General features: G+C 37.6%; 1 protein-coding gene across 2 annotated transcripts in view; it reads right to left on the reverse strand.

Annotated features, from left to right (window-relative positions):
- LRBA (LPS responsive beige-like anchor protein) overlaps positions 1-26,451 on the reverse strand; it is a 370,314-nt gene that overhangs the window by 340,217 nt on the left and 3,646 nt on the right. For both annotated transcript variants that reach the window (XM_083367801.1, XM_083367800.1), the window contains exons 3-4: positions 1,555-1,786; positions 1,324-1,424 (exon numbers count right to left, since the gene is read on the reverse strand). In XM_083367801.1, coding sequence (XP_083223927.1) covers positions 1,324-1,424; positions 1,555-1,786 — 333 coding nt within the window. The remainder of the gene's footprint in view (positions 1-1,323; positions 1,425-1,554; positions 1,787-26,451) is intronic.

The raw sequence follows: 26,451 nt of genomic DNA on the forward strand, positions 1-26,451 counted from the left end.
CTTACGTGATACCCAGCTGTATCACGTACCTACCTACCCTGTACCTACCCTGTGCCAAAATAGAAACAGGATGGAAGTCTTATACTAGTATCTGGAACCTGTTAATCCCAACAAGGTGAAAAAGTTATGGGTTCTGATAGCAGGAACATTTGTGGCTCTGGATGGGGCTGTGCTGTTCCATGTAGAATGGGTTTGTAACTGAGATGTCCCCCTGCAATTGCAATTATTGCTTAAAGAACAAGACATCTGGGGCAAGAAAGCTTTTTGCACATCTTCACGCCCTAGTTTTGACCTTTCTTGGACAGAGGCTCCTACTCATAATTACTCAAGCTTCTGTCACATTTGCTTGGATTAATATAATGTGCTATACATGGGATTACCCTTGAAGAACATCTACAACTTCAATTGGGCTAGAACACAGGTCTGCAACCTGCGGCTCCGGAGCCGCATGCGGCTCTTTCAGCCATCTCCTGCGGCTCCCAGTCCTCTACCATGTGCAGTCCAAAAAAAAAAAAGTGGGACTAAAAAATTTCAACCAATCAATTCAAATATGCAGGGTAGGTGCATATCTCGCCTTGGCTCCACTCTTCACTCAAACCCTGTTCTGCGCATGCACACATGTACGCGCATGTGCACACATTTTTTGCGGCTCCGTTTTTCCTTTTGTGAGGCAACCTGTTCCGAGTGGCTCTTTCACTGTTTCAGGTTGCTGACCCCTGGGCTAGAATATAGTACCGTATCTTATATGGAGATGGGAATTTCTATGTTTCACTATGTAATATTTCTATTTACTTCCAAATGGAATTCAAGGTGTAGTTTATCACCTTTAAAGCCCTGCATGGTTTAAAACCTCGTTATCTACGGGATATGCTCTTTCCAGCTCCCACTTAAGACAGGTCATCTGCAGGGACAAGCTTCACAGTGTGTGCTGCTGTTCTTCTGAACAGCATGTTCCCCAAAATTGGGGTGGTTTCCATGAGGAAACCATTAAAACCTGATTCTTCTGATGAGCCTTGGAATAAAGCAGGGACAAAGGGTACCTTCCTCCTGGGTATTTGCAATGCTTTTTCTCAGGGCATTGTTACTTTGATTTTGTTTTAGTTTCAATTATTTTTATTTGAATGGTGGATTCTGCTTTGGATCTTGTTGGACACAATGACATATAAACAAAAATGAAAATCACTACCTGACTCCCAGTTTTCACCTATTAACCATAAAAATCTATTCAGTGCTACTACTCATAAAGTTATTTTACAATATGAAAAGTTAAGGATATCAATTTAAAATAAAAACTACTTTTTACTAATGCAGATTTTTACATACCCAATTCCCTTTGTCTCCTTGAAGTTTGCTAAAGTATAGCTTTAATTCCCGAACTGTCACACTGTAGCTTGCTAATACGCCAAGCATATCAACTAAAAGATCTGTGGAAAATTAAACAAAGGTTATTAGATATAGGTTAATATTTATTTTTTTCAGACATGTGTTAAAAAGGGTTCCATACTAGTTCATTGGAAGTTTCTTCCAATTCTAGGACCATTTAAGAAGTCATACCTGCAATCATGTTGTCAGCTTTATCAATCCTCTGAAGCACATGCTCAATAAGACCTACTTCTGTGCAAATCTGCAGATTCCGTATACTTTTTTTCAGGACGGCTGTAAACATGCTCCATATCTCTGCCTGGCAAGTGACATCACATTTATCCAGCAAGTCCAACATGCATGTAATACTTTCTCCTTCTTGTATAATAAAATTCATTTCCAGATCGAAATGACCACCTACAAGCTGAAATTTATAAAAAAGGAACATTAGTACTTATTTTCAGAATTATGTCTTTAAAATGTATAATTTTCAGGGTTAGCATTTTTCCTTGCAACAGATATTAATAGACATTAATAAGCTGTGCAATTAACAAAGAGGTTGATAATACAATCTTATACATATTTACCAGGGTACAAATCCTATAAAGTTGAGTAAAGTTCCTAACAAAATTTGCATAAAACAATTGATTGAATTCCTATTTTATATTAGCAATATATGAACTAGTATCAACATACATAATCAAAGCATATAAATATGTGCAGGTTATGTTTCTTTTTTAAATAATATTTTTATTAATTTTCTAATTTTACATTTAGGTATTTAAAAAGCAATGTAGTGGCTGGATTAATCAATAGTTCAGTAACATACAAAAATCTTTAGTACAAATCTCAAACTACAACCTCAAATATTTCCTCTTTTTTCCCTTAATATCTACTATCTTATATTTACGTTAATACAGTTCTTATTATATCAACTAAATAAAAACATCATTATTACATTTATCAATAATTTTTTAGCTTATACATATCTTACCGTATATACTTGAGTATAAGCCGAATTTTTCAGCCCACTTTTTGGGCTGAAAAATTCCACTTCGGCTTATACTCCAGTCAACAAAAAAACTTACCAAGGACTTGTGCGCGGCCGAGGCTTTGGAGCTTCCGGGATCGCGCTCACCTCTCCCAAGCCACCGCCGTCCGGAGACCTGCCGAAGTTTGGGGAGGTTTGGGGAGGTGCGCGCGCACCTCCCCAAACCTCCCCAAACGAAGCCGGGTCTCCGTTCCTCTGCGCCCTGCCTGCCTGCTTCTTTCCACAGCGGAAAGAAGCAGGCAGGCAGGGCTCGGAGGAACGGAGACCCGGCGACGTTTGGGGAGGTTTGGGCGCCTCTCCAAATATCCCCAAACGTCGCCGGGTCTCCGTTCCTCTGCGCCCTGCCTGCCTGCTTCTTTCCACAGCGGAAAGAAGCAGGCAGGCAGGGGGCGGAGGAACGGAGACCCGGCGACGTTTGGGGAGGTTTGGGCGCCTCTCCAAATATCCCCAAACGTCGCCGGGTCTCCGTTCCTCTGCGCCCTGCCTGCCTGCTTCTTTCCACAGCGGAAAGAAGCAGGCAGGCAGGGGGCGGAGGAACGGAGACCCGGCGACGTTTGGGGAGGTTTGGGCGCCTCTCCAAATATCCCCAAACGTCGCCGGGTCTCCGTTCCTCTGCGCCCTGCCTGCCTGCTTCTTTCCACAGCGGAAAGAAGCAGGCAGGCAGGGGGCGGAGGAACGGAGACCCGGCGACGTTTGGGGAGGTTTGGGCGCCTCTCCAAATATCCCCAAACGTCGCCGGGTCTCCGTTCCTCTGTGCCCTGCCTGCCTGCTTCTTTCCACAGCGGAAAGAAGCAGGCAGGCAGGGGGCGGAGGAACGGAGACCCGGCGACGTTTGGGGAGGTTTGGGCGCCTCTCCAAATATCCCCAAACGTCGCCGGGTCTCCGTTCCTCAGGCAGGCAGGGCACAGAGGAACGGAGACCCGGCGACGTTTGGGGATATTTGGAGAGGCGCCCAAACCTCCCCAAACGTCGCCGGGTCTCCGTTCCTCCGCCCCCTGCCTGCCTGCTTCTTTCCGCTGTGGAAAGAAGCAGGCAGGCAGGGCACAGAGGAACGGAGACCCGGCGACTGTGTATTCAGGCTTGCAAAATGGCGGATCGAGCCTCTGCTGGCGGCAGAGGCTTGCAGAACGGCGGATCGGCTTATACTCGAGTCAACAACTTTTTCCAGTTTTTGGGGGTGAAATTTGGGGTCTCGGCTTATACTCGAGTCAGCTTATACTCAAGTATATACGGTAATTATTTTTACATTCAATCAATATTCTGTTATTGGTTTTTCCCAATTTTTAGTTTCCCATCAATATTCAAACTTAACATTTGATATTTATAATTTCCAGGTTTTAGGTAACCAATGTTTCCTTTATCTTAATACATAACAGAATCTAATATTCAAAATACACATCTTATCTATTTGGGTATAATCTTCTTCTATTTCCTAAAAGTTATTTATATCCCCCCATCTTACATCATCTAATTAGTAATACAGTATCCCCTTTAATAAATCAAAGCCCATTATATATGTTGTCTGAGTTAATCAATAAATCAAACATATTCATAATATTTTTTTCTTTTGGGTCTAATTTTTAAGTATTAAACAAATACCATCCTTATTTTCAACTAATTTCCAAATGTTTTAAATTTAATGACCAAAATTTCCCCTATCTCAACTTCTCCCTTTGACCCTCTAATTAGTAATATGAAATTCCCTCTGATAAATCAAAACTCCAATTTTCTTCAGCCTTATTCTGGCTTTCTTTCTTTGCCAATTTGCCTTCCACGTCAACAATTTTAAATCATCAAATAGATCTTCCTCTATTATTATATATATTGTTTGGAATAAGAGAGACCATTTAAGTTGCCATTTTTTTGGATGGGCTAGTCCATTTGTATTCCAAATCATCTCCCTATTATTTCAAATCCCCATAATTGTCCTGGTATGTTTATCTTCCATTAAGTCTGTTCTTCTTGCTACTCAAATTTCTTCTGATTTATATAGGAAGTCTTTTCCATTTTCAGTGTTGTCAGTCCCTTTTCTGGATATTCCATTTACTGTATTTGTTGGTCAATTGAATCCTCTGTCTTAGTATTTGATTGTTCCACTTCTTCTGTTACCTTCTGTGTTGTTAGTTCTTTAGTTGTAGTCAGAATTTGGGTTTGTATATCTAAACTGACATCTTGTTCTTTTCTGTAACATCTTATTTCATCACAAGCTGAAAGGATGGTTTCATGTATTGCTTTCAACATGGAAAGAATCTTTTCCTGGTCTTCATCCATCTTCTCTTAATGGTGTGTTAGATGATGAAAATAATTTTATAGCTGAATATGGGACTCTTATTTCACATGTTTGTAGGTAGTATTTATAGTAAAAGTCATTTGTCAAGTAAGATTTTATAATCCAAGGTATTCCATCATCTAAAATAATGACCGATATTCCTCAGATAAAAAAAGTAGGAAGGCAATTCCCTAAAAATTAAGAAAGGTTTACATTCATAGTTCAAGGAGGCCAGCCATGCCACCCAGAAGTTCTCTTTACAGCTGAACTTCTCATAGGCGGTGTTTATCAAAGTTAAAAGAGTCTTATCTGTAGTCTGGGCTTCAAGCCAAGTCTCCTTTAGGCAATAACAAGTTGCAATACCAAGCTTTGCCACCCAAGGTTTTTTTAAGTTCAAAATTTTAATAGTCCTTTTTCCAATTTTATTTCTTTTTTATAGATAAAAACAAAAGTCTTTGGTGAAAATAAGAAAACATTTGGTCTCCAAGTTTCAGAAACATAAATCCAATTAGATTAAAGTTATTCTTTTAGTGCTTTATTCTTAATTTAATTTAATTTAATTTATTGAGATTTCTATACCGCCCTTCTCCCAAAGGGACTCAGGGCGGTTCACAGGGCATAAATATAAATGACAATACAAAAATTAAAAGACAATTAAATAATGCCCAAGTTAAAACAAGAATAATAAAACAAGCCTATAAAAACCCATGTACCCCCATCAGGCCAGACCCGCTAGTTCAAATAAATGGGTCTTCAACCCGCGACGGAAGGATCGGAGGTCTGATGCCGTCCGGAGCTCAACCGGCAGTTGGTTCCATAATGCCGGAGCACCCACAGAGAAGGCCCTCCCCCTGGGGGCCACCAGTCGACATTCCTTGACAAGAGGCACCCTGAGGAGGCCCTCTCTGTGGGCGCGCACAGGGCGGAGGGGAGTCGACGCCGGCAGCAGGTGGTCCTCGAGGTATCGCGGACCCATGCCATGTAGGGACTTAAAGATCATAACCAAAACCTTAGAGGGTGGGATAGAAATTCTCTTCCCTCTCTCCTCACAGGGGGAGATACTTTGGGCAGCTTTTACAGAAAGAAAAATACTTAGGATCTTAGAGAGAAGATTGGATCTCACCCAGTTTCACCCGCGTTGCTTTAAACTTACCTGGTGGTAAGTTTGACTTTGGCTGTCTACAGCCTAGTGACGAGCCATATTGCTATGGCCAGTCTTTCCTCCACCAGTTTGGAGAACTGCTCCAGATAAAGCGGAAGTGCTGCCGCCCTCCCGCAATCAAGCAGGAGTCCCCTCCTTGCTCGTCACCCCTACAAGGCAACTTTCAACCCTTTCCAGGGTCCCTCAGGGGAACAAAACCGAATGCGGAAGACAGAGCTCGCCTTCCAGCATCTGCAGTGGCCACAATGGCAAACCAGAAGTCTGCAGGTTGTTTCTAATCATTCTATCATTAGTATAGCTATTTCTATACTATGTGTTCTTTAAATCAATTACCAAAGATTAATAAAATAAAATAAGCTGTAACAAAACACGTCTATGTTTATTCAGTTGTAAGGAACACTGAGTTCAATAAGATTTATTTATAATTGAGTAGCACCAGGTACAGATACACTTATATACCAAGTTAAATCTATCAAAGATCTATTGCAGGAATGTCAAACTCATGATGTCACATGATGTTGCGCAACATATTGGGACTCTTTCCCCACGCCGAAACCCATGCAGTTTTGGTGTGACGCATCTGGCCCACGGGTCTATTGAATGAATTAGGCAAACTCTGTATATAGGTCTCCAGGTTAACTTTTCCAACTATTTCCAGCTGATCTTTAAGTGTAAATACCATTGAATATGTAGCTCTGTTCCCAAGCATATAAAGCAGACATGTCAAACTCACAACATCATGTGAGGTCGCGCAACATATCGGGACGGTTTTGCCATTGCTGGCAATGGGGTGGGTGCGGCTTCTGCATGACGTGTCTGGCCCGCAGGCCGGCAGTTTGACACTCCTGATATAAAGTGTTCTCAAATGAGAAAGGCAAATTGTTCACCTGTGAGAGTACTCTGAAGAGCATCAAGCTGTCGCTTATGGGATTTGCATTTTATAAAAAGAGTATATAATCAGCCAGTACAATGGTAAAAAAAATGTCCAAAACTACTAGATCTGTCTTCCCAGCTGACAAATAAAAACAATGTTCTGGGTAACTGCCATACAGTTGTCATTCAAAATTTTGCAACCCACATTAGAAATCATACCAGTCTCTCTCCCTTCATTTACATGCTAAAAAATATCCCTTCTATCTTATTCCACAAATTAAACTTTTGATAAAAATGGAGGTGAAATTAAAACACAATAATAAGAGCAGCTACAGCATGGTATAAGAGAGATTTGTGTGACTGAACCAATTATCTTAAACATTCCTTTACAATTTCTTCTTCGTGATCTCTAAACAAACTAGGTATAGTTTGTAGGGCAAAGTACTAAGAAAACAAAAACCTATTTGCTCCTCCAAAAAGAAATGTTAGTCCTAACCTGAATATACAGCTGTCTGTGATCAATGACAATAAAGAGATTGGACTGTAGCTGCTGTTAAAATAAGGCTACATATTCTGCAACTCTTGAAAAGAGAGTGAATTTAAGTGGCATGATACCTGCACTTTTGAAGGGAAAAGCATTGAATTAACCCTACTTGCCCTCCTTCGTACCTTCATACATGAATGTTCTATTACCTATTTCATGATTTGAACAGACCATGGATGTGGAAATGGCAGAATTTTCACTTAAATCCCCATGTTTTTCTACAAGAAATTGTTAATATTGTTATTCATATCCTGGTCAATGTTACTGAATACAGCCTCCTCAAGCTGATGAGCATGGATTTCATATTACAGCACACAGTGTATACTGCCACCTGCCAGCTAGTATGGATGACAGGTTTTCTTATTGGGCCTATATTTATTTCTGTGAATGTCACGTAGTGGGTATATGAGTTAGTGGCAGAGATCTATTACTAAACAGAAACTAATCATAGATGGTTTTCATTTAATATATAGCAATTCTGCAGTAAGATTTGCTAAACGAGTCTGTTTCCATGCTTTTCCATGAATTCAAGCAGCTTCCATTCGTTACACAAGGTCAGAAGTGTTGGAGAAATATGTAACTTGGAAAACACATTTTTCAGCATTCTCAAAATAAATCAACGGTCGAACATTTCAAGATTGGAAATATATAATTAATATATGTGACATTTTAAAACAGAATAGACAGACAACAGAAATGAATATTTTAATATTTTCTTTTAAAAATTTCTTTCTTAATGAAGGAGTAACAGCATATCTCAAATATGTGTTTGTGCAATGACAAGCTATATGCAAATCCAAGAAATATATGCAAACTTCTTAAGTCTAATGGCAAGATGTGTGTTTTATGGCCTGTGAAAGTGCAAATTCCTTAGCAGAGACGTTTATACCTGTAGATATGGTATAACTATCATTATTTCAGGTTATTTTAATTATAAAATCTAGACCGCTTTCATTATATCTAAAGAGGCCACAATTTCTACTCCGATGGTCCCATAGCAACACCATCATAAAAAAAATTTCACCAGAAATGACAATCAAATAATACAGAATTTATGGCTTGAAAATTTCTCTTCACAACTGGATATTAGCAATAATAGCAATTATGAACTTGGTTCAATAGAAAGACCAGAAAAATGCAGTTATAATAAACTTCAAAGCAATTTTATTAAAGGAAACATTTGAATTTATGCTTAGCAATACAACTTTTAGCCAATGCTAAGCACTGCCCCCCCCCAAAAAAATCTGGCCCATTATCTTCTTAGAATTGCTTGAGTTAGTATATTTGATTCTAAAGAACCATCAACTGTCATACCAGCACCTTATAGGCCATACATTTTGCTCTTAAGTAAAGTGACCTCACCTTCACCTCAATTCTCTACAAGTCATCTTTCACTTTTAGCTACACCTACATAGGCAGTAACCACCCATCCAAGAAGTTGACATATTAGTTTTACTATCTAATCTGCAAAACACAAATAATTCACCAGCAATTCGAAATAGTACATTCAGGAAATCAGACTTAAGTAATTTTCATTTAAATGTTTTATGAAAGTATTTTTACAAATGGGAATGTTACATGTAATTTTTGGAAAATCTGATATAGTATTAATATGGCAACACAGTATACATACGTATAAGCGCACACCTTAACAGTATATCATATTAACCTATTCTAATAGTAATTTGAAGCTGATCAACCTTCAAGACACAAATTTGCTGCCAAAGACAGGGATCACATAATCCAGGTATGTACACCAGCTAGTTATTTATCTGAGCAGCAGTAATGGCTGTAAACAGCAAAATGTAATCTCATGAAATGTCACAGTAAGTTATGAATATCTGAGCAGCCTAATGCACCTTACTAGCCATGAAGTGTGACAATGTAATCTTATTACCTTTTTTATGGTTGTATTTTTTTTAATAATATAGTCTTTGAACTGATGTATAGTCTTTTTCTGCACCTTAACATGATTTGGTCTCTTGTGCCATACAGTTCATTTTTCAGAATTCCCCAATTCAATGTATGAGTCTTAGATTCAACTTCATAAACAATCTTTATAACAACCAACGGGCTGACATAATATTTTCTCTTTCTAGACTGTGGAATGATATGTAAGCATACAGCAATGATTTTCAAGCAACATATTTGAAGCATTCAAATACATCTTCCTGACTTTTACATTTCATTTTAATATTTCCCTGGATATTTGTAAATTTAAATATGTCATAAATATATCAATATCTGGATGAATTTTAAAAGCACCGGAAACTTTTGTTGTTGGTATCTATAGATCATTCCTCTCAATCATAATTTCACATTCCCAGGGATTAAGTTTAACCAAAGAGATTGAAAAATAAAATAAACTCTCTTTCCTCAACTTCTTCACCAAAAAAGAATGACAGCATCCTTCAAACCCAAATTTTAAATTTCTGCAGCAATTATTCCAAAATCAGGTGCATATAAATCTCTATTAACAATACAAATTACAATTTGCCAATTCTTTAAAAAACTACCTACAAAATTTATTTATTAAATTTATATGCTGCTCATCTCATTGACAAGGCAAGTATAGGCAAAATACATTTAGGAAAAACAATTACTCCCTTAATCTATTTATTACTAAAACTCTCATTGTGTTTATCTGTTAGTACTATCAAGTTAACCCAAATGGCGCATTATATCACAAGAGTTTTTGTTTTAATTTCTTCCTTCTCCTTTTGCTGCCGGTACTTTCTTGTCACATCTTCATTTTAGTAAAATACAGTGTTTTCCATTCACTGAAACTGACCATTTGGAAAAAAAGGAAAAATTTCTATTTGGCTTAAAGGAGAATGGAGAAGGGGAATCATAAAACATAAAGGCCACGTAGCTAGTATGACTGACACGATTCATTCAGGCAATGCCAAATCATGTTTTGATGTTCCAACTGAACTTATTAACATGAGTTTTAATATCAAAACAATATTGTGCCGAAATGGACTTTAGTCCACAAAATATTTTTTTCTAAAATAAATATAATCTTCAATCTATAAGTCCATCTCATTGTAAGAAGTTAACATGTATTTTCCACCATCCATTCCAATAGTAGAAGAGAAATGTAATGGTATACGAGACTGATTTTGAGGGATGAGGAGAAGAGATATTGCCTAGGAAATTATCAGACAAGAGAAGGGGACCTTAATGTCAAAAGAAGAAACTTAGGAAGGACCCATCCTAATTGATCAGGTGGCTAAATGCGGAGGCAGGAGATTTATATCTGCAGACCTGCAAGAGTATATTAATGTAGCCTTACAATAAAATAAATTAATTAGCTCATTTGGTCATTTCTGGGAAAGCTGCCAGAAAAGCTCTGTTGCATCACCAGAGTTTTGTTCAAATCTGGAAGCAAAACTAGGAAATTGCCATCGCAAACTTTATTTCATTAATTTAGGTTTATCAATAACTGAACTACTGTTACATAATTCAAAACATAAAAACAGAAAAGATTCAAGTTTGACAGTATTTTTCAAGACAAGATTGTTTCCAGAAATAAATTTCTAAAAATACTGTTGTCCAAATCTAAAGTGAAATACAGATGATGAAACAATTCAGACTAACAGTATAACAAACCACCATTCTAGTCACATACATAACTCTAGCCTACTTTTGACTGCCCAATAAGAGATACAAGAACTTGACAGATTCCAATCAGAGTAGAATAGTACAGAGAAAATAGGAAAAGTAAAGAAAAATTATGAACTTATGTTTATTTGAAATTTATATAATGCGGGTATCAACAAAATTGTATTGTAAGCATTTTATTTATCAGTGGATGTGTACTGAAAAACTTGTACTTTGAGAGAGTAGAGAAGATTCCGATTGATTTATATCACACTTTAACTGATTTTATAAATAACTCAAGGCACCAAACATAATAATCCTCCTTCCTCCTCCTATTTCCCCACAACCACAATCCTATGAGGTCAGCAGGGGCTGAAAGAAAGTGACTGGCCCAAACTCACCCAGCAGGCTCTCATGCTTATGGAGGGACTAGAACTTTTTTTCTCCTAGTTTCTAGCCTGGTGCCTTAACCACTAGATTAAATTAGTCTCAATTTTTCAAGGAATTTCCACAGTGATAAAAATAACTATATTTAATTCATAGTTGTACACTTATTAAGCAATATAATATTCAGAGTTTAATTTAATTTAATTTAATTTAATTTATTGAGATTTCTATACCGCCCTTCTCCCAAAGGGACTCAGGGCGGTTCACAGGGCATAAATATAAATAACAATACAAAAATTAAAAGACAATTAAATAATGCCCAAGTTAAAACAAGAATAATAAAACAAGCCTATAAAAACCCATGTACCCCCATCAGGCCAGACCCGCTAGTTCAAATAAATGGGTCTTCAACCCGCGACGGAAGGATCGGAGGTCTGATGCCGTCCGGAGCTCAACCGGCAGCTGGTTCCATAATGCCGGAGCACCCACAGAGAAGGCCCTCCCCCTGGGGGCCACCAGTCGACATTCCTTGACAGGAGGCACCCTGAGGAGGCCCTCTCTGTGGGCGCGCACAGGGCGGAGGGGAGTCGACGCCGGCAGCAGGTGGTCCTCGAGGTATCGCGGACCCATGCCATGTAGGGACTTAAAGATCATAACCAAAACCTTACAGTTTACAGATTTAAGAATAATTGTTTCTAATTTTCCTGTAGAATAACAAAGGTTGTTACAATGCTCAATTTACATGGAAGCATTCAACTGAAATTGCTGATACTTTATTCTTATATTATTCTGATTTTTATTATAACAAGTTCATGTTTTTAAAACGTGATCTTTACAATCAAATTGTCACCTTGAACCTACCTATAAGTAAAACCTAATCATACAAATAATCAAAATCTAACTTTATAGTAATGCAGACATTAGAATATAAAGGTAAAACATTTAACCTAGTGTCATATGAAAAGCAGGCATCTTCTTACAGAAAATAGATTTTCAAAATCCATTACATCATAGATTCATACATGAGCATTGAAATCCAATAAATCACTTAAACTATGATAAAGAAACCCTTTTAAAATTTGCATCTACCTATAGTAAATACTACCATGTTTTTTAATAGCTTGCTACTGCAATTTTAGCAAGCTGCTGATTTATGGTTGTGACAGATTTTCAAAATCAGAAATCCATCACTGTATGCCATCTACTTAAAAATCAGTTCAACTTACATTACTCAGAATTTAAATCCTATGTAATACGAAAGTCACAGCAAAAGACACCACATTGCTCAGGCTATTTTCTTTACTATCCAAGTACAAGGATATACAATAATTATTTCTTAAAACATGTGTCATTTTAGAAGGTTATTCAGAAAATGTTTTGAACATTTAAGCATAATCATGCACAAAAAAGAACATTTGTGCAAATTTTCAAGCCTAAAGATACTCTATTTTTTAAAAACATGAAAACTAAATAATTGGCATAATGTTTACCTAAATTATACCATTACCTAAATTTATCTTCAAAATATTACTAAACTTTATCAAGTGCATTTTCTCAAATGCATACAAAAAGTCTTGTATTAAAGTCTATACTTTAAGACTAATGCAACTAATGCTAATTTTAAAAGGTAAAGGTAAAGGTTCCCCCACACATGCGTGCTAGTCGTTTCCAACTCTAGGGGCCGGTGCTCATCTCTGTTTCAAAGCCGAAGAGCCAGTGCTTGTCCGAGGACATCTCCGTGGTCACGTGGCCAGCATGACTAGACGCCAAAGGCGCACGGAACGCCTTCACGGAACCTTCCCACCGTAGTGGTCCCTATGTTTCTACTTGCATTTTTACGTGCTTTTGAACTGCTAGGTTGGCAGAATCTGTGACGAGTAACAGGCACTCACTCTGTTACGTGGCACTTGGGATTCGACCCACCAAACTGCCGACCTTCTGATCGTCAAGCTCAGCTAATTTGTTAAATACTTGTCTAAAATAAGTGGCTGTGGTAAATAAATCAGATAACATTAATTTTTTCAATCAACAATCAGAAAATACAAGATAGAAAATCAAGTGTTCAGCCATTGTCTAATGGAATTAGTAAGAGAAATATTTTTTTAAAAAAATGGCTTTTTAAAGTAATCCACATTTTGACTGCAAGTTTTTCCTAACTCAGCTTCTCAGATTATTAAACTGAGGTGATATGGATGTTAAACAAAGTATTTCCATTGTGGTTTGGCTGAAAGAGTTACAATGAAAGTACTAGTTATAAACAGGGGAAATCAATCTGTTTTTTATCCCTGCTTTTGGCCTTCAGTATTTTTTGTGGGACTTTGTGGATGCTAGGGCTGAATGCTAAGATCATGAAGAATAAGACCTTGATAGATTCAAGGATAAACTTTATTTGTATTACTGAAGACTGGTTGGGAAAGTACAGGAAGAATATCTTATCTGAGTTTTGCCTTTGTGTTTTAGAGAGCATCAATGCCCAGATCAAGGGGGAGAGAAGATGTTGATTATTTTTCATGATTCCTAGTTCCTATATTAAATTTTTGACCAGAAACAAGATTGGGTTATTGCTGATAAATAAACCTTGCTGCTATTTGCCAATAGACATGTCTGAGCTTCTGAATCCCATAGCCAAACTGATATTCCTAGCCATAGTGGACATCAATATTGAAGTCTGGAATATGGGATACAGGAGCTATCAATCTAAGTCTTTTGCTGTTGTTGGATAAACATTTGGCAAACATGCAGATATATTATTATGATGGTCTGCACAGGCAACTAACTACGTGATCTAAAGGTATTATTGAGAGACTTCAAGGATTATCCAATAACCAGGCAGTATATTACACCATCTTGTTCTTTAAACTCTGCAATCTGAAGACAAGGGCAAGAGCAAGACTGGTCATAAGCAACCTACCTGATACCATAAGATCCTTTATAGCAAACATCTCAGGAAGATGAAGCAGATGAACAGATGCTTGGTACAAAACTGACAGAAAAGAGTACATGCAATTAAATAACTATTAAAGCATGTTCAAAGGTATACTACAATGTTAAGAGTGCAACACATGGGTACTTGTCCACCCTTACTGCATTTTTAGATTTTGTTTAACAATAGTGTTATTCAGTTGCTTATGTCACATTGGGAAGTAATCAGTCAGATTTCAATGCAGACCACTGCAACATTTTTTCAAAATTCATTGTGGTTAAAATTATTCATATTCACTGCAAATGCTTACTTGGGCAAAATTGAAAAAAATTACTGGGGTGACATCTTACAATGTCATCTGGGATTCTTGTCTGCTTATGGCATCTGAGGATATAGCTTGAATTCTTGATGGCATGAATTCTGCCATTTCTGCATTGGATCCATGCCAAACCTAGCTCCTTTAGGGAGCTGATTGGGATGCTTGAAACTGAATTTAGGAGTTGATATCTGTTTGGTTGAGCATGTGATATCAACTGTCTTGAAAAAGTAGTGATGTATCCCCACTGAATATATTAGCCAACTTTCATCAGTCCCCACACTTCTCATTTCAGAGAAGAAGCTTACTTCCTCCTTCCATTATATATTCAAGATGGACAGTATTTAATATTTGTTATGTATATGTAGGGGTGTGGGTCTATACATATGTGTATATAGTATGGTTAGGTGTGTGTCATGTATGTGTTCCACTTTGAAAGTGGGCAACTAAATTTCATTTTTGATGTGTGCCGTTGTACCCACAGTAAAAAAAATGACAATAAAGGTTATCTTATGTTATCTTATCTTCTTATTTATACTGTATATGCTGCTTAATGCTATTTTGGTCAAATCTTATATTAAAATGCACAGAACTTTTGTTTGCATCATTAAAAATAAAGGCATGAGTGCCATCTAATGGACACTATAAATAATGTACTACAAAGAAAATAGGCAAGATTCTAATATTCAGATAAGGAAAATAGTTCAAATTCTTAACAAAAATCAGTATTACTGTTGCATAAAATATTAATCACAATTTCATGGTTTTAGAACATATGCATGCAAAATTTTCTTTCCTTAGGGGGGAAAAACATATCTCTCTCTCTTAAAATATAATAATTCAAACCTATATGTTTCATAGAGTTTATGCTTCTAGGCAGCAATCCTACACATGCTTTTTCAAAAAGCACTATTAACTTTATACAGCAAAATATACTTTAAATATTTTTTGTTGAGCTTTATTAAAAACAGCAGCACTTTTGTTTGAACATGTATAGAATTGAATTATACATACATATATATCAAATTCTGCTATCCATATCTCTTTTGCTTTTATTATTAAGCAAATATATTTTGCTTAGTAGTAAATTGTGCTTTTTCCCCAGTGGTTTCTGCCCCACCGCCCATTTTTATTCATATGTGAACCAGAAGGAAATATTAATCAGCTGACATCAAAGTTAACCATTAATTCCAAATAATGGTACCTAGCCAGGCACCTAGTTGTCAAAGAAAAGAGGCCTGTATTACAAATTTTTCTTCTATTAATTTAAGGATCTGTGATCTGAAATGCAATATAGGCAACAGTAGACATTTCAAAGATTCCCAACATTTATGTTCTCTGATGGGTTTAGTTGTAGTAAAAAATACTTGTCTGCTGCCATGCAGGAGTTCTCAGTATAGATACAATCATAAGCTACTCATTTGTCCAGGATTTGGGCTTTTCATTAAGCCCTGATTGGCTTAGTCAAAATAGTTACTGATTTAGTTATGATCTCTAGAACTTATTTACCATTTGTATAAAATGAAAATCAAGCAATTTAAATTTGTAATTTGTAAACATGTTCTGAACAGCTTTAATTATAAAAATAAAATAGAGCAGCAGAAATGTAAGGGATGCACAAATAAATACAAAAATGACATTTCTTTAATGATGATTAGGAAATGGAGATGCAATCTGCTTGTGGGATGTATACTGACTGTCTTGTTCTAAATAAAGGACATTACTGTCTATCCTATTTACAGTATATTTCACACAGTCAGGTACAATGTGATCACTAGCATACAATAAACTAATTTGAAATTAAACAGCAGGCCTTAATCATTTAAGCACTGGTCCATTATTCTACTCTACACAGGGTGAAAAACTGTTATTTTTTAGTCATTCTCTGCACTAACATCTGATTTCCACTTTAGCAGAAAGAGTTGTAAACAATTATACTGCTTGAGTAGGTCTTCAATAACTACAAGCTACTTCATTATAACAAACTGTACCATTTATTGACAAGATGTCGTGTTCTACCGCATACAACTGTAACAGAGGAACAAGAATCAGGGTTGAAAATCACAAAGAACATGAAAAAGGTATTCTGAAAATGGTTAATTGATCTCAGATGTAGGATTACTAGACAGTCTAATCAATTTTGAGGAGCTTGATTATTCATTGTTACAAATCAGAAAATACCAAAAAGAATTGAAAAAAGCAAATAATAACCCAATTATAATGTCAAGTATTCCGACTTTGTCAAAGGTCTCATTTGACATCAGTAAAACGTTTCACAAAGACTCCTTACTTTGTTCTGAAAGTAGAGTCAAATAGACTTCCAGTGAGAAAGAATGAAACCCTATATTGTATATACCAGGGGTCGGCAACCTTAAACACTCAAAGAGCCACTTGGACCTGTTTCCCAAAGGAAAAAAAAACACTGGGAGCCGCAAAACTTGCGCATGGGGGGAGCTTGATTGAAGAGTTTAATTAAAAAGAAATAGATGCTGCTGTGCATGAGTTCTCTCTCTCTCTCTCTCTCTCTCTCTCTCTCTCTCTCTCTCTCTCTCTCTCTCTCTCTCTCTCTCTCTCTCTCTCTCCCCCCTCTCTCCCTCTCTCCGATCTTCTGCTCACCTGGCAAGCTGGCTTCATGCTGTTCTCGGACAAGCTGACACACATTCTTATTGGGCTGGCTCTCCTGCCCTGCTTTCTGCTGCTTCCTGCTTCCTGTGGAGATGCAGCAAAGGCAGGAGCCCCACCCAATAAGCTTGTCAGCTTCTCGGAGAACAGCATGAGGCCACTCTCTTTTTACACACACACACACACACACACATACACACACACACAGAGAGAGAGAGAGAGAGAGAGAGAGAGAACTCATGCACAGCAGCTTCTATTTCTTTTTGATTAAACTCGTCAATCAAGCTCCTCCCCTCGCGTGCACATGCACGTTTTGCGGCTCCCAATGTTTTTTTTTTTTTCCTTTGGGAAACAGGTCCAAGTGGCTCTTTGAGTGTTTAAGGTTGCCGACCCCTGGTATATACAATATCGGATTTCATTCTTTCCCACTGGAAGTCTATTTGAGTACAATTATATTCAGAACTCTACCTTCAGAACAAAGTAAGGAGTCTTTGTGAAACGTTTTACTGATGTCAAATGAGACCTTTGACAAAATCGGAATACTTGACATTATAATTGGGTGAAGTTATTATTTGCTTTTTTCAATTCTTTTTGGTATTTTCTGATTTGTAACAATGAATAATCAAGCTCCTCAAAATTTATTAGACTGTCTAGTAATCCTACATCTAAGATCAATTAACCATTTTCAGAATACTTTTTTCATGTTCCTTGTGATTTTCAACCCTGAGAGAGAGAGAGAAGGGAAGCACAAGTGCCTCTCTCTGTCTCTCTGCAAATGGTGAAGGATGACTGGGACCCGCAGGAGAAGGCTGAAAGAGCTGCATGCGGCTCCAGAGCCGCGGGTTGCCAACCCGTGGTATATATGCTTAATGAAAATGCAAAACAATCAAGTTGCAAAATCAAATTAAATATATTAATTGAAATGAATAGTGATATTAATTTATAATCATGTTAACTCACAGGTCCTGACCATTCAACAATAAAATGCACTTCATTCAACACAAAGAATATACTCCTGAGGCTAATTTGGTTAAGGTTGGGATCATACTTTAATTAGAAAATGCTTTCATCAAGAAAACAACATAATTTCAGGAACAAAATGTAAAATTATGCACTCAAAAATTCAAGCAATCAAATAATGTAGCTCCAGGACATCCACAGAGTAAACTGTCACACCATGAAATGCCTACAAAATAGCAACTCTCAATCTGCTAAAAATATTAAGCACCTGGGATTTGACACCTACAGATAGGTTGCTCTACTGCCAGCCTGCCTGCTACTGCCTCTAGTTTTGCAACATACCAAAAATCAAAAGCATGAGACAACTTCTAAAAGAATGAAATTTCTCCAAGCAAAATCTTTGGTTTCATGGCAGAGTTTAATAAGACGAATTTAGGAAGACAATATGACAGCCACATCACTTGTATTAGCTACGTTCCTAGCTTTTTTGAGAAGTTTAATATCAGCTTATTTCTCTTAGCTTTTATATTACCAGGTTCCTTGAAGTGTTTAAATGGCTTTTTAAACTGCATTTTCATTCTTAATTTGAGATTTAATGTCCTTTTCTTAAAATTAAGTTCTACTGCTTTATCAACATAGCCTTCTCAAGTTGCATAAATTATTTAAAACTGCTTTTTGGCTAGAGGTGGGGAAACAATCTAAATGGCACGTTTTGGGATGGCCTTTGCCTGCTTTTGTTGAGAAAAAGATTCTTTCCCACAATGCAACTGCAGACAATGGCCTTATAGAAGGAAGGCTGAATCCAGCTGGAACAAGTACTGCCAGCATCTTAGTCTTAATGGTTGTATACAGCTTTCTGTATCAGAGACAACATGCCTTAAATGCCAGTTGCCAAGGAGCAGTTGTAAACAAAAGCCAGCTCCCCTTAGTTTTGCCTGTTAATTTCTCTATGTATCAGCTGGTAAGAAAACTACATCAAGGTAGAATTCTTTAAAGTTTACCATCTGTTCCTGAAATTTGGAGCAAGAGAAGTAATCACTGTAGTATTTCGCCAAGTCATCAATAAATAAAAAACAGTTTTCATTTATAAAGAAAAGCTGAGGAATGATACCTTGGGGGGGGGGAAATCAGTGAGGACAGCAGCCACAATTTTCCCCATATTGTTCTTTTAATGAAAACTGCAGATGGAAAAACATTTCTTAAAGCATTTCAATGATTTTGTTGGAATACAGGAAGTCATCCCATGCTTCAACACCCGAAAAAAATGATAAAGGAGAGAGTGAAGTTAAGTAGGTGAGATGCAGCATGCATGTTAGTTCAAAAGTATCAACGATCATTTATATCTCAAGTGAGAACTCTGGTTTTGTTTGCTTCCTTGACTGCCAATAGTATTCTCAGGAGTTCTACAACATCAAAATTCAAAAGTATCAACACTGTTTTTCTATTGTGCTTCTTCAAGATCTGGTGATAAAATTATAACCTGTGAATTTGGGAATGTACAACTTCAGCACATCTGGAAGGTATCAGATATGGCCTAAAGCTGTCTTCAATAGTCACAAAAATGATTACTGTTGTAAGTTAAAATAATTTGACATGCTGATATAATTAATGTTTAGCTAATTCTAACATTAGGACATTTCAAGCAAATTTCAAATTTCACTGTCAAAACAAAAATTAGTGTTGTGATTACTTTGGACTTAAAGGAGACTAATAGATAATTGTTTAGAGTTTCATTCGTACTAGAACTATAAGTAGTGGTGGGATTCAGCCGGTTCGCACTACTTTGGTAGAACTGGTAGCTAATTTTTTGTTGCAAAGCCCCAGAATGCACTTCCGGAAGCGGCATCCACACAAAGAACTGGTTGTTCACATATTTGAATCCCACCACTGACTATAAGGCTAGAAGTTGGACTAATAAGGCAATACTTGTCTCATCAAATATACTATATGCTATCTGAATAGTATAGACAGAAATGTAAAAGAGATGGTAGACCAATATGGCTTATACTTCCCTAATACCTTTATCAAAATTATATGTCAGTAATCCAAACTTCATTCAGTATGAAGCAATTCTCCCTATGTTTTCTTACCTAATGAGGAGTTCAGAAGAATAACAAGATAGTAAATTTTAGATGTAAATTTTAGAAGTTTATTAAATGAAAATAATGTCCCTCACTTTCTTAAAACTAGAAATAGAAAAAAAAGCTGGAAACATTGTGATGCATTTAATGTAAGCTATAAATGAATCAAATAATGTCCCAAGGATTACTCTAATACAGGTGTTGTTGTCGTTAGTTGCAAAGTCGTGTCCATCCCATCACAACCCCATGGACAATGTTCCTCTAGGCCTTCCTGTCCTCTACCATCTTCTGGAGTCCATTTAAGCTCACGCCTACTGCTTCAGTGACTCCATCCATCCACCTTATACTCTGTCGTCCCCTTCTTCTTTTGCCCTCAATCTTTCCCAGCATTAGGCTCTTCTCCAGTGAGTCTTTCCTTCTCATTAGGTGGCCAAAGTATTTGAGTTTCAACTTCAGGATCTGGCCTTCTAAAGAGCAGTCAGGGTTGATCTCCTCTAGGACTGACCAGTTTTAATGCCTTGCAGTCCAAGGGACTCACAGGAGTCTTCTCCAGCACCATAGTTCAAAGGCCTCTATTCTTTGGCGCTCAGCCTTTCTTATGGTCCAACTTTCACAGCCATACACTGCAACTGGGAAAACCATGGCCTTGACTATACGCACTTTTGTTGGCAGGGTGATGTCTCTGCTTTTTAGTATATTTAATGACCGTTCAATTTATGATGGCATTGAAAAAAGTGACTTAAAAACCGGTTCTTGCAGTCAGGTGATTAAAATTTGCTTGGCAACCTAAAATTATGAAAGTTGTAGGTCTGTGTCATGTGATCATTTACACTCCTCTCAGGGCCTTCTGACAAGCAAGTCAATGGAGAAAGCTGATTTGCTTAATTATCACGTTTCACTTAATTACCGCAAAAAAATTCATAAAATCGGTCATGACTCACTTAACAGCAGCACTGTTTAGCAATGGAAGATCCAATGCCAATTGTGGTCATAAGTCAAAATTAGCTGTTGTATTAGATATGCTCCACACATTTTTGTTTATTACACTCTTGAGTTCAGAAGACAAATAGCCCTCTGGAATGAGATCTACACAACTCCTCCCATTGATAGTGTTCTGTAAGACTGTTCTCTGGGGTAGGAGAAATGCAATGCCCCATGTTAAAGGTATTTGAGATAAAATATATGCATTTATATTAGTTGTCAAGCCTGTGATTCTGATACTTGGTATTGCTTTATTATATTAAAAGTAAGATCAGAAGAGTATTAACGCTTTCAACTTTGAAGTTGGGGAAGATTTCTGAGAAAAACTATGCCAAGAAAACACAAGGATCATTGAATTAACCTAAAGTTCTCATCTGAGGTGCAAATTATCAGGTTCAAATAATCCTATTTTGACAAATTATGCAACTTGAATGCCGTGGAAACAACTTGAATGCCGTGGAAAGAGAAAAAAGTGGATAACTAGCAGCAAGGTGGATGGATTCAATTACAGTGCAATGGGTACATCGTTGAAAGACCTGAAGGACCAGGTTAGAGACTGATTGTCATAGGAAAAGTTTATGTGGTTGAAGAGTTAAACTAAACTTAATGGCACAATATATATCTGTACTTTGGTTTTCTCCATTTGACTCTGGCTAAGCAATTTTGAAACTAAGGACAGAGCCTTGGTGGAGCAGTGGGCTAATGCCTCAAGTAACACCAGCTGCCTGCATTTAGTGCAGGTTCGCATCCCACCACGCTCAAGGTTGGCTCAGCCTTCCATCCTTCCGAGGTAGGTAAAATGAGGACCCAGATTGTTGGGGGCAATAAGCTGACTTTGTAATAATGCCGCTTGGGGTGTGTGTGAAAGCCCTAATAAGCAGGCATATACATAGAATGAAGGCTACTGCTAAGTTTGTAAGCCGCCCTGAGTCTTCGGAGAAGGGCGGGATATAAATGGGATTAAAAATAATAATAGTAATAATAATAATAATAATTTGAAACTGCATATCCATAGTAATACACTATGTAACTTGTTCTACTCACTTATAGCACCCTATAGCTTCACAAATGACTTTAAAATCAAAGATATTTTATGTTACAATATTATTTAGTACTATGACTGAAAAAAGTAATGGAAGAATAAACAACCTGCATGCACTATAAAACAGCACATTAAAACTTGATGTATGTAAATGGGATTAGTGTAGATGAGAAAAAGAATCAAAATTCATAATACAGATCCGATATTGTTTAGTCCTAGAACTAAATATCCTTAGATGCACTCTGTTTGGGATGGCACTCAAAATTGTTTCTAATACTACTATCTGTCTTTCAAGAACTGTTCTACCTGTTTCCAATCCCCGACTCTTATGTGTGTGAGATACAGGGTCTCTATATGCTGCTTTCTGATGATTAAAATATAAAATTTTAAAAAAAATTAATTAATTTCAAAGGTACCTTCTGGCCATCTAACATAGAGGAAGGTGGTAAAAAAAAAACCCAAATCTTTATTGGGAAACAAACCAATCTCACAGATAAACAATATCAAACTTTATTTAAAAAAACAACAAAAAGTAAAAAATAAAAGTTAAATTTTAAATATAAAAATACAAAGATTCAATGCTGAAGAGGTTTTTTGTAGAGCTAGCCAATCATACTAGAAAGCTATTTAAAAGAAATGCATGAAAGAAAAGGCAATATTCCCCAAAGACCATAAGACTAGTGTTTTGTTACAAATAGCTAATTTTTAATTTATTTTATTTTATACTAAAAAATAGCAATAGCAATAGCACTTAGACTTATATACTGCACTGCTTACTTCCCAAACCTGGGTAAATTCTTCCCAAACCTGGATAAATCACCCAAAATTGAAGTGTTTCTTCTTTATGTTAAGGACACCTAATCCAATTACAATTACAACAGAGACATTTAAATTTACTTAAAGATTGCCATATGTACTAATATACATTCAAAAGTCTCACAAAATATTCCTATTAAGATGAAAACCAATGAAATTACCAATAGTAATTGTTGAAATGGCATAAACATTATTCAATGATGTTCTGTAATACAAGTAGTCCTTGAGGTATGACCATTCATTCAGCAACCATTTGAAGTTATGTCAATGCTGAAGGAAGGGATTTACAACTAGTCCTCAAAATTCAGTAAGACTTTCTGATAAGTGGTTTTGGATAATGAAGGAAAAAGTTTGGGAAGCATTGTACTAGAATCTCATAAAACAATAGAACTGGTTAGACATTTCAAATTAATTTGATAGATTACAAGAAAATCGGTATCTTCATGCACAACCTGTTATGGAGTTCTCTGAGGCTGAAAAGCAAAACCGTAGAGGTCTCTCAGCTTACAATTCACGAGGCAACCAGTGATTAGCCATCTATGAATGATAGGTATGACTCAGTGCACGTGGCCACTGAATTCAGTAGAAAAGAGTCAGAGACTCTCTTTGGGAAAGTACCAAGCACTAAATCATACACTAAAGTAGGCTGTATAGTGGAGGTCAGCACAGTTCTGTAAAAGACATCTACACCTCTTATTAAGCTAAGTAAGCTCTGGGACAGGAAGCTGTAAACTTCCTAGTTGGAAAACTGTTTTCTGTGGATATTTGTTTAATGAATCTGATATCTGTCCTCGATTCCTCTTAACATTCTTGTCTCTTAACTCCAGGTTTATTGTTATTAGTTTATGGTGTTTATTAGCCAAGCAAAATTCTCTATGAACTGCCCAAGTATTTGACCAAATTACTAGCTTTAGTTTTGTCTTGGCTACTGGTAGATAACACACACAGAATCAGGTTTATATATACTGGGGCAACGATAAGGTTTTTTTTTGGCATTTGGGCTCTTTATACCACCACAATGAATCTTAAATGAACATTCAAGATGTGAGCAAAGACTTTCAGCTTTAATTCATGGGGTTTAACAAAAGTATGGCATTAACCATTGAGGAATTACAGCTATTTTAATACACCCAACCCCATTTTTGGTGGCTCATAAATGATGGAACAAACTAACATTATTACAAATATAAGGATTGTAAATACTTGGATGAAAATCCAAGTATAGAATTCACGGACTAGCCTCCAAAGCTAAGTATCCTCCTTTGAGATGCTTTGCCTTGCTTTTACTGCAACTGCCTTTAGCTGTTGCTTGTTTGTGGGTCTTTCTGTTTTCAGTCTTGTCTTCAATAAGTAACAGCATGCTCTATTTATTTGAGATCAGGTGACTGACTTGAATATCCGATTTCTGTGCCTTGAGGAACTCTTGGGCTGCTTTTGCTGTATGTTTTTGGGTTATTATCCATCTGCAATATGAAGCGGTATCCTAACAAGTTTTGCAGCATTTGGCTGAATCTGAGCAGAGTATAGTCCTATTCACTTCAGAATTCATCCTCTACTTTTATCAGCAGTTAGGTCATCAATAAATGCCAGTGACCCACTGGCAGCCATACATGCACATGCATAACATGTTTGACAGATGATTGGTATGCTCAGATCATGAACTGTTCCTTTCCTTCTCCATTTTTTTCCCCATCAGTCTGGTACAAGTTAATCTCGGTTTCATCAGTCAAAAGAATGTATTACAGAACTGGAAAGGCTTTCTAAGGTGTTTTCAGGCAAAGTCTAATCTGGCCTGCCTGTTCTTGAGTGTGGCCAGAGTTTGCATCTTGTTGTGAAACTTCTGTATTTACATTCATGAGGCCGTTTCTTGACTGTAAACTTTAACAATGACACGTCTACTTCAAGAGTGTTCTTGACTTGGCTAGATGTTGTGAAAGGGTTTTTCTTACCCAATGACAGAATTCTGCAGTCATCCACTTTATCTTCCATGACTTTCTAGGCCTTTTGTTATTGCTGAGCCCGCTTGTTAATTCCTTCTTTTTAAGAAAGTTTCAAAATATTGTTTTGACCATTCCCAGTGGTTTTTCTTTCTCTCTCATAGATTTTGCTTTTTCAGCCTAATTATGGCCTCCTTTACTTGTATAGACACCTATTTGGACCTCACGTTGAGTGTTCCAGTGAACAGCTACCAAATGCAAATGTAACACTCAGAACCAACTTCATACCTTTATCTGCTTGATTTGTCACAAAGTAACAAGGAAGCAGGCCACACCTGGCCATAAAAATGCTTCTCAGCCATTTATCCATCACCAAAAATGGAGTCGGTGTATTAAAAATGGCTTTAATCTCTCGATGGTTATTGCCCCAGTATATACAAACCTGATTCTCTTTTTCATATTCTCTGTGTATCCGTGTGCGTGTATGTGTGTATGTGCACTTGTTGCTACAATTTTCCTGGACTTCCCACAATTGGAAATTCCAATTTTTAATAAGCTATGGGGAGAGAGTAAACCACTTTTCTAGCTTCTTTAGCCAAAGGTTTCTCTAGTGTTTGTTTTGGTCCGTTGGCTGCCAACAGAGCTAGCAGCCAAATCAGAGGAGGGGGGGGAGGGAAAGCCTTGTTCTGTACCAGCCTGCTACCGGCCCTGCAGAAAAGGCAGGGACAACCCCTTTACAACCGGCAAGAGGCTGGAATTACGCCTGCCAAATTTATAGCTACAAAAACAAACAAGACACAAACCAAGAAACAGGAGCTTTAAGAAACATGAACCATCCGAGCAGTTGCCTTCAGCAAACCAGCCCTCCCAGACATTCTCCTTATATAGAGTTCAGGGCGTGGCTTCTCTCTGCCTCCTTCTGAGAAGCCCCATCGCCTTCCTCTGTTTACTCCTAATTGACTGCCTCCTGTGTCGGGCGTCCTTGAACAGGGCCAGCTGTGGGTCATCTTCATCCACACTGTCAGGCTCACACAGCTGGGTCTCCGTGGTGACCAAGTGGGAGGAGCCTGGCTGAGGGCTATCATCAGCAAGATCTTCAACCCCCTCAGCAAGGTCTTCAACACCCCCCTCCTCCTCTGAGTCGTCCAACCCAACTGCCGAACCCACAGGCTGACCCTGAATCACAACAAGCCTTAACTTCGAAGCCTTTGGAAGGCGCCAATGAGCAAGAAAACTCAGAGCCAGATGCAGAGTCAGGGCCATCTGCCCATGCTCAGGCAGAGAGGCAGCTGTTTTCTGGGCCTGAGCTGAGTGAGGAGGAACAGATGGAGCCCATCCCAGATGCGCGTATGCGTAGAGAGGAGAGCAATGGAAGGCAGTGGGCCAGCTCTCAGGGCAAAGGAGGAGACGTTAGCCAGCCACTCCCTGGCTAGAACATAAATAGGAGGAGTTTGGGAGTGGCCTGTTGTCGCAGACAACCGTTCGTGTTACAAGGTACTTCAATCAGTCAGATTTCTTTGTC

This window comes from Vipera ursinii (genome assembly GCF_947247035.1).
Source record: "Vipera ursinii genome assembly, chromosome: 7".
Classification (NCBI taxonomy): domain Eukaryota; kingdom Metazoa; phylum Chordata; class Lepidosauria; order Squamata; family Viperidae; genus Vipera; species Vipera ursinii.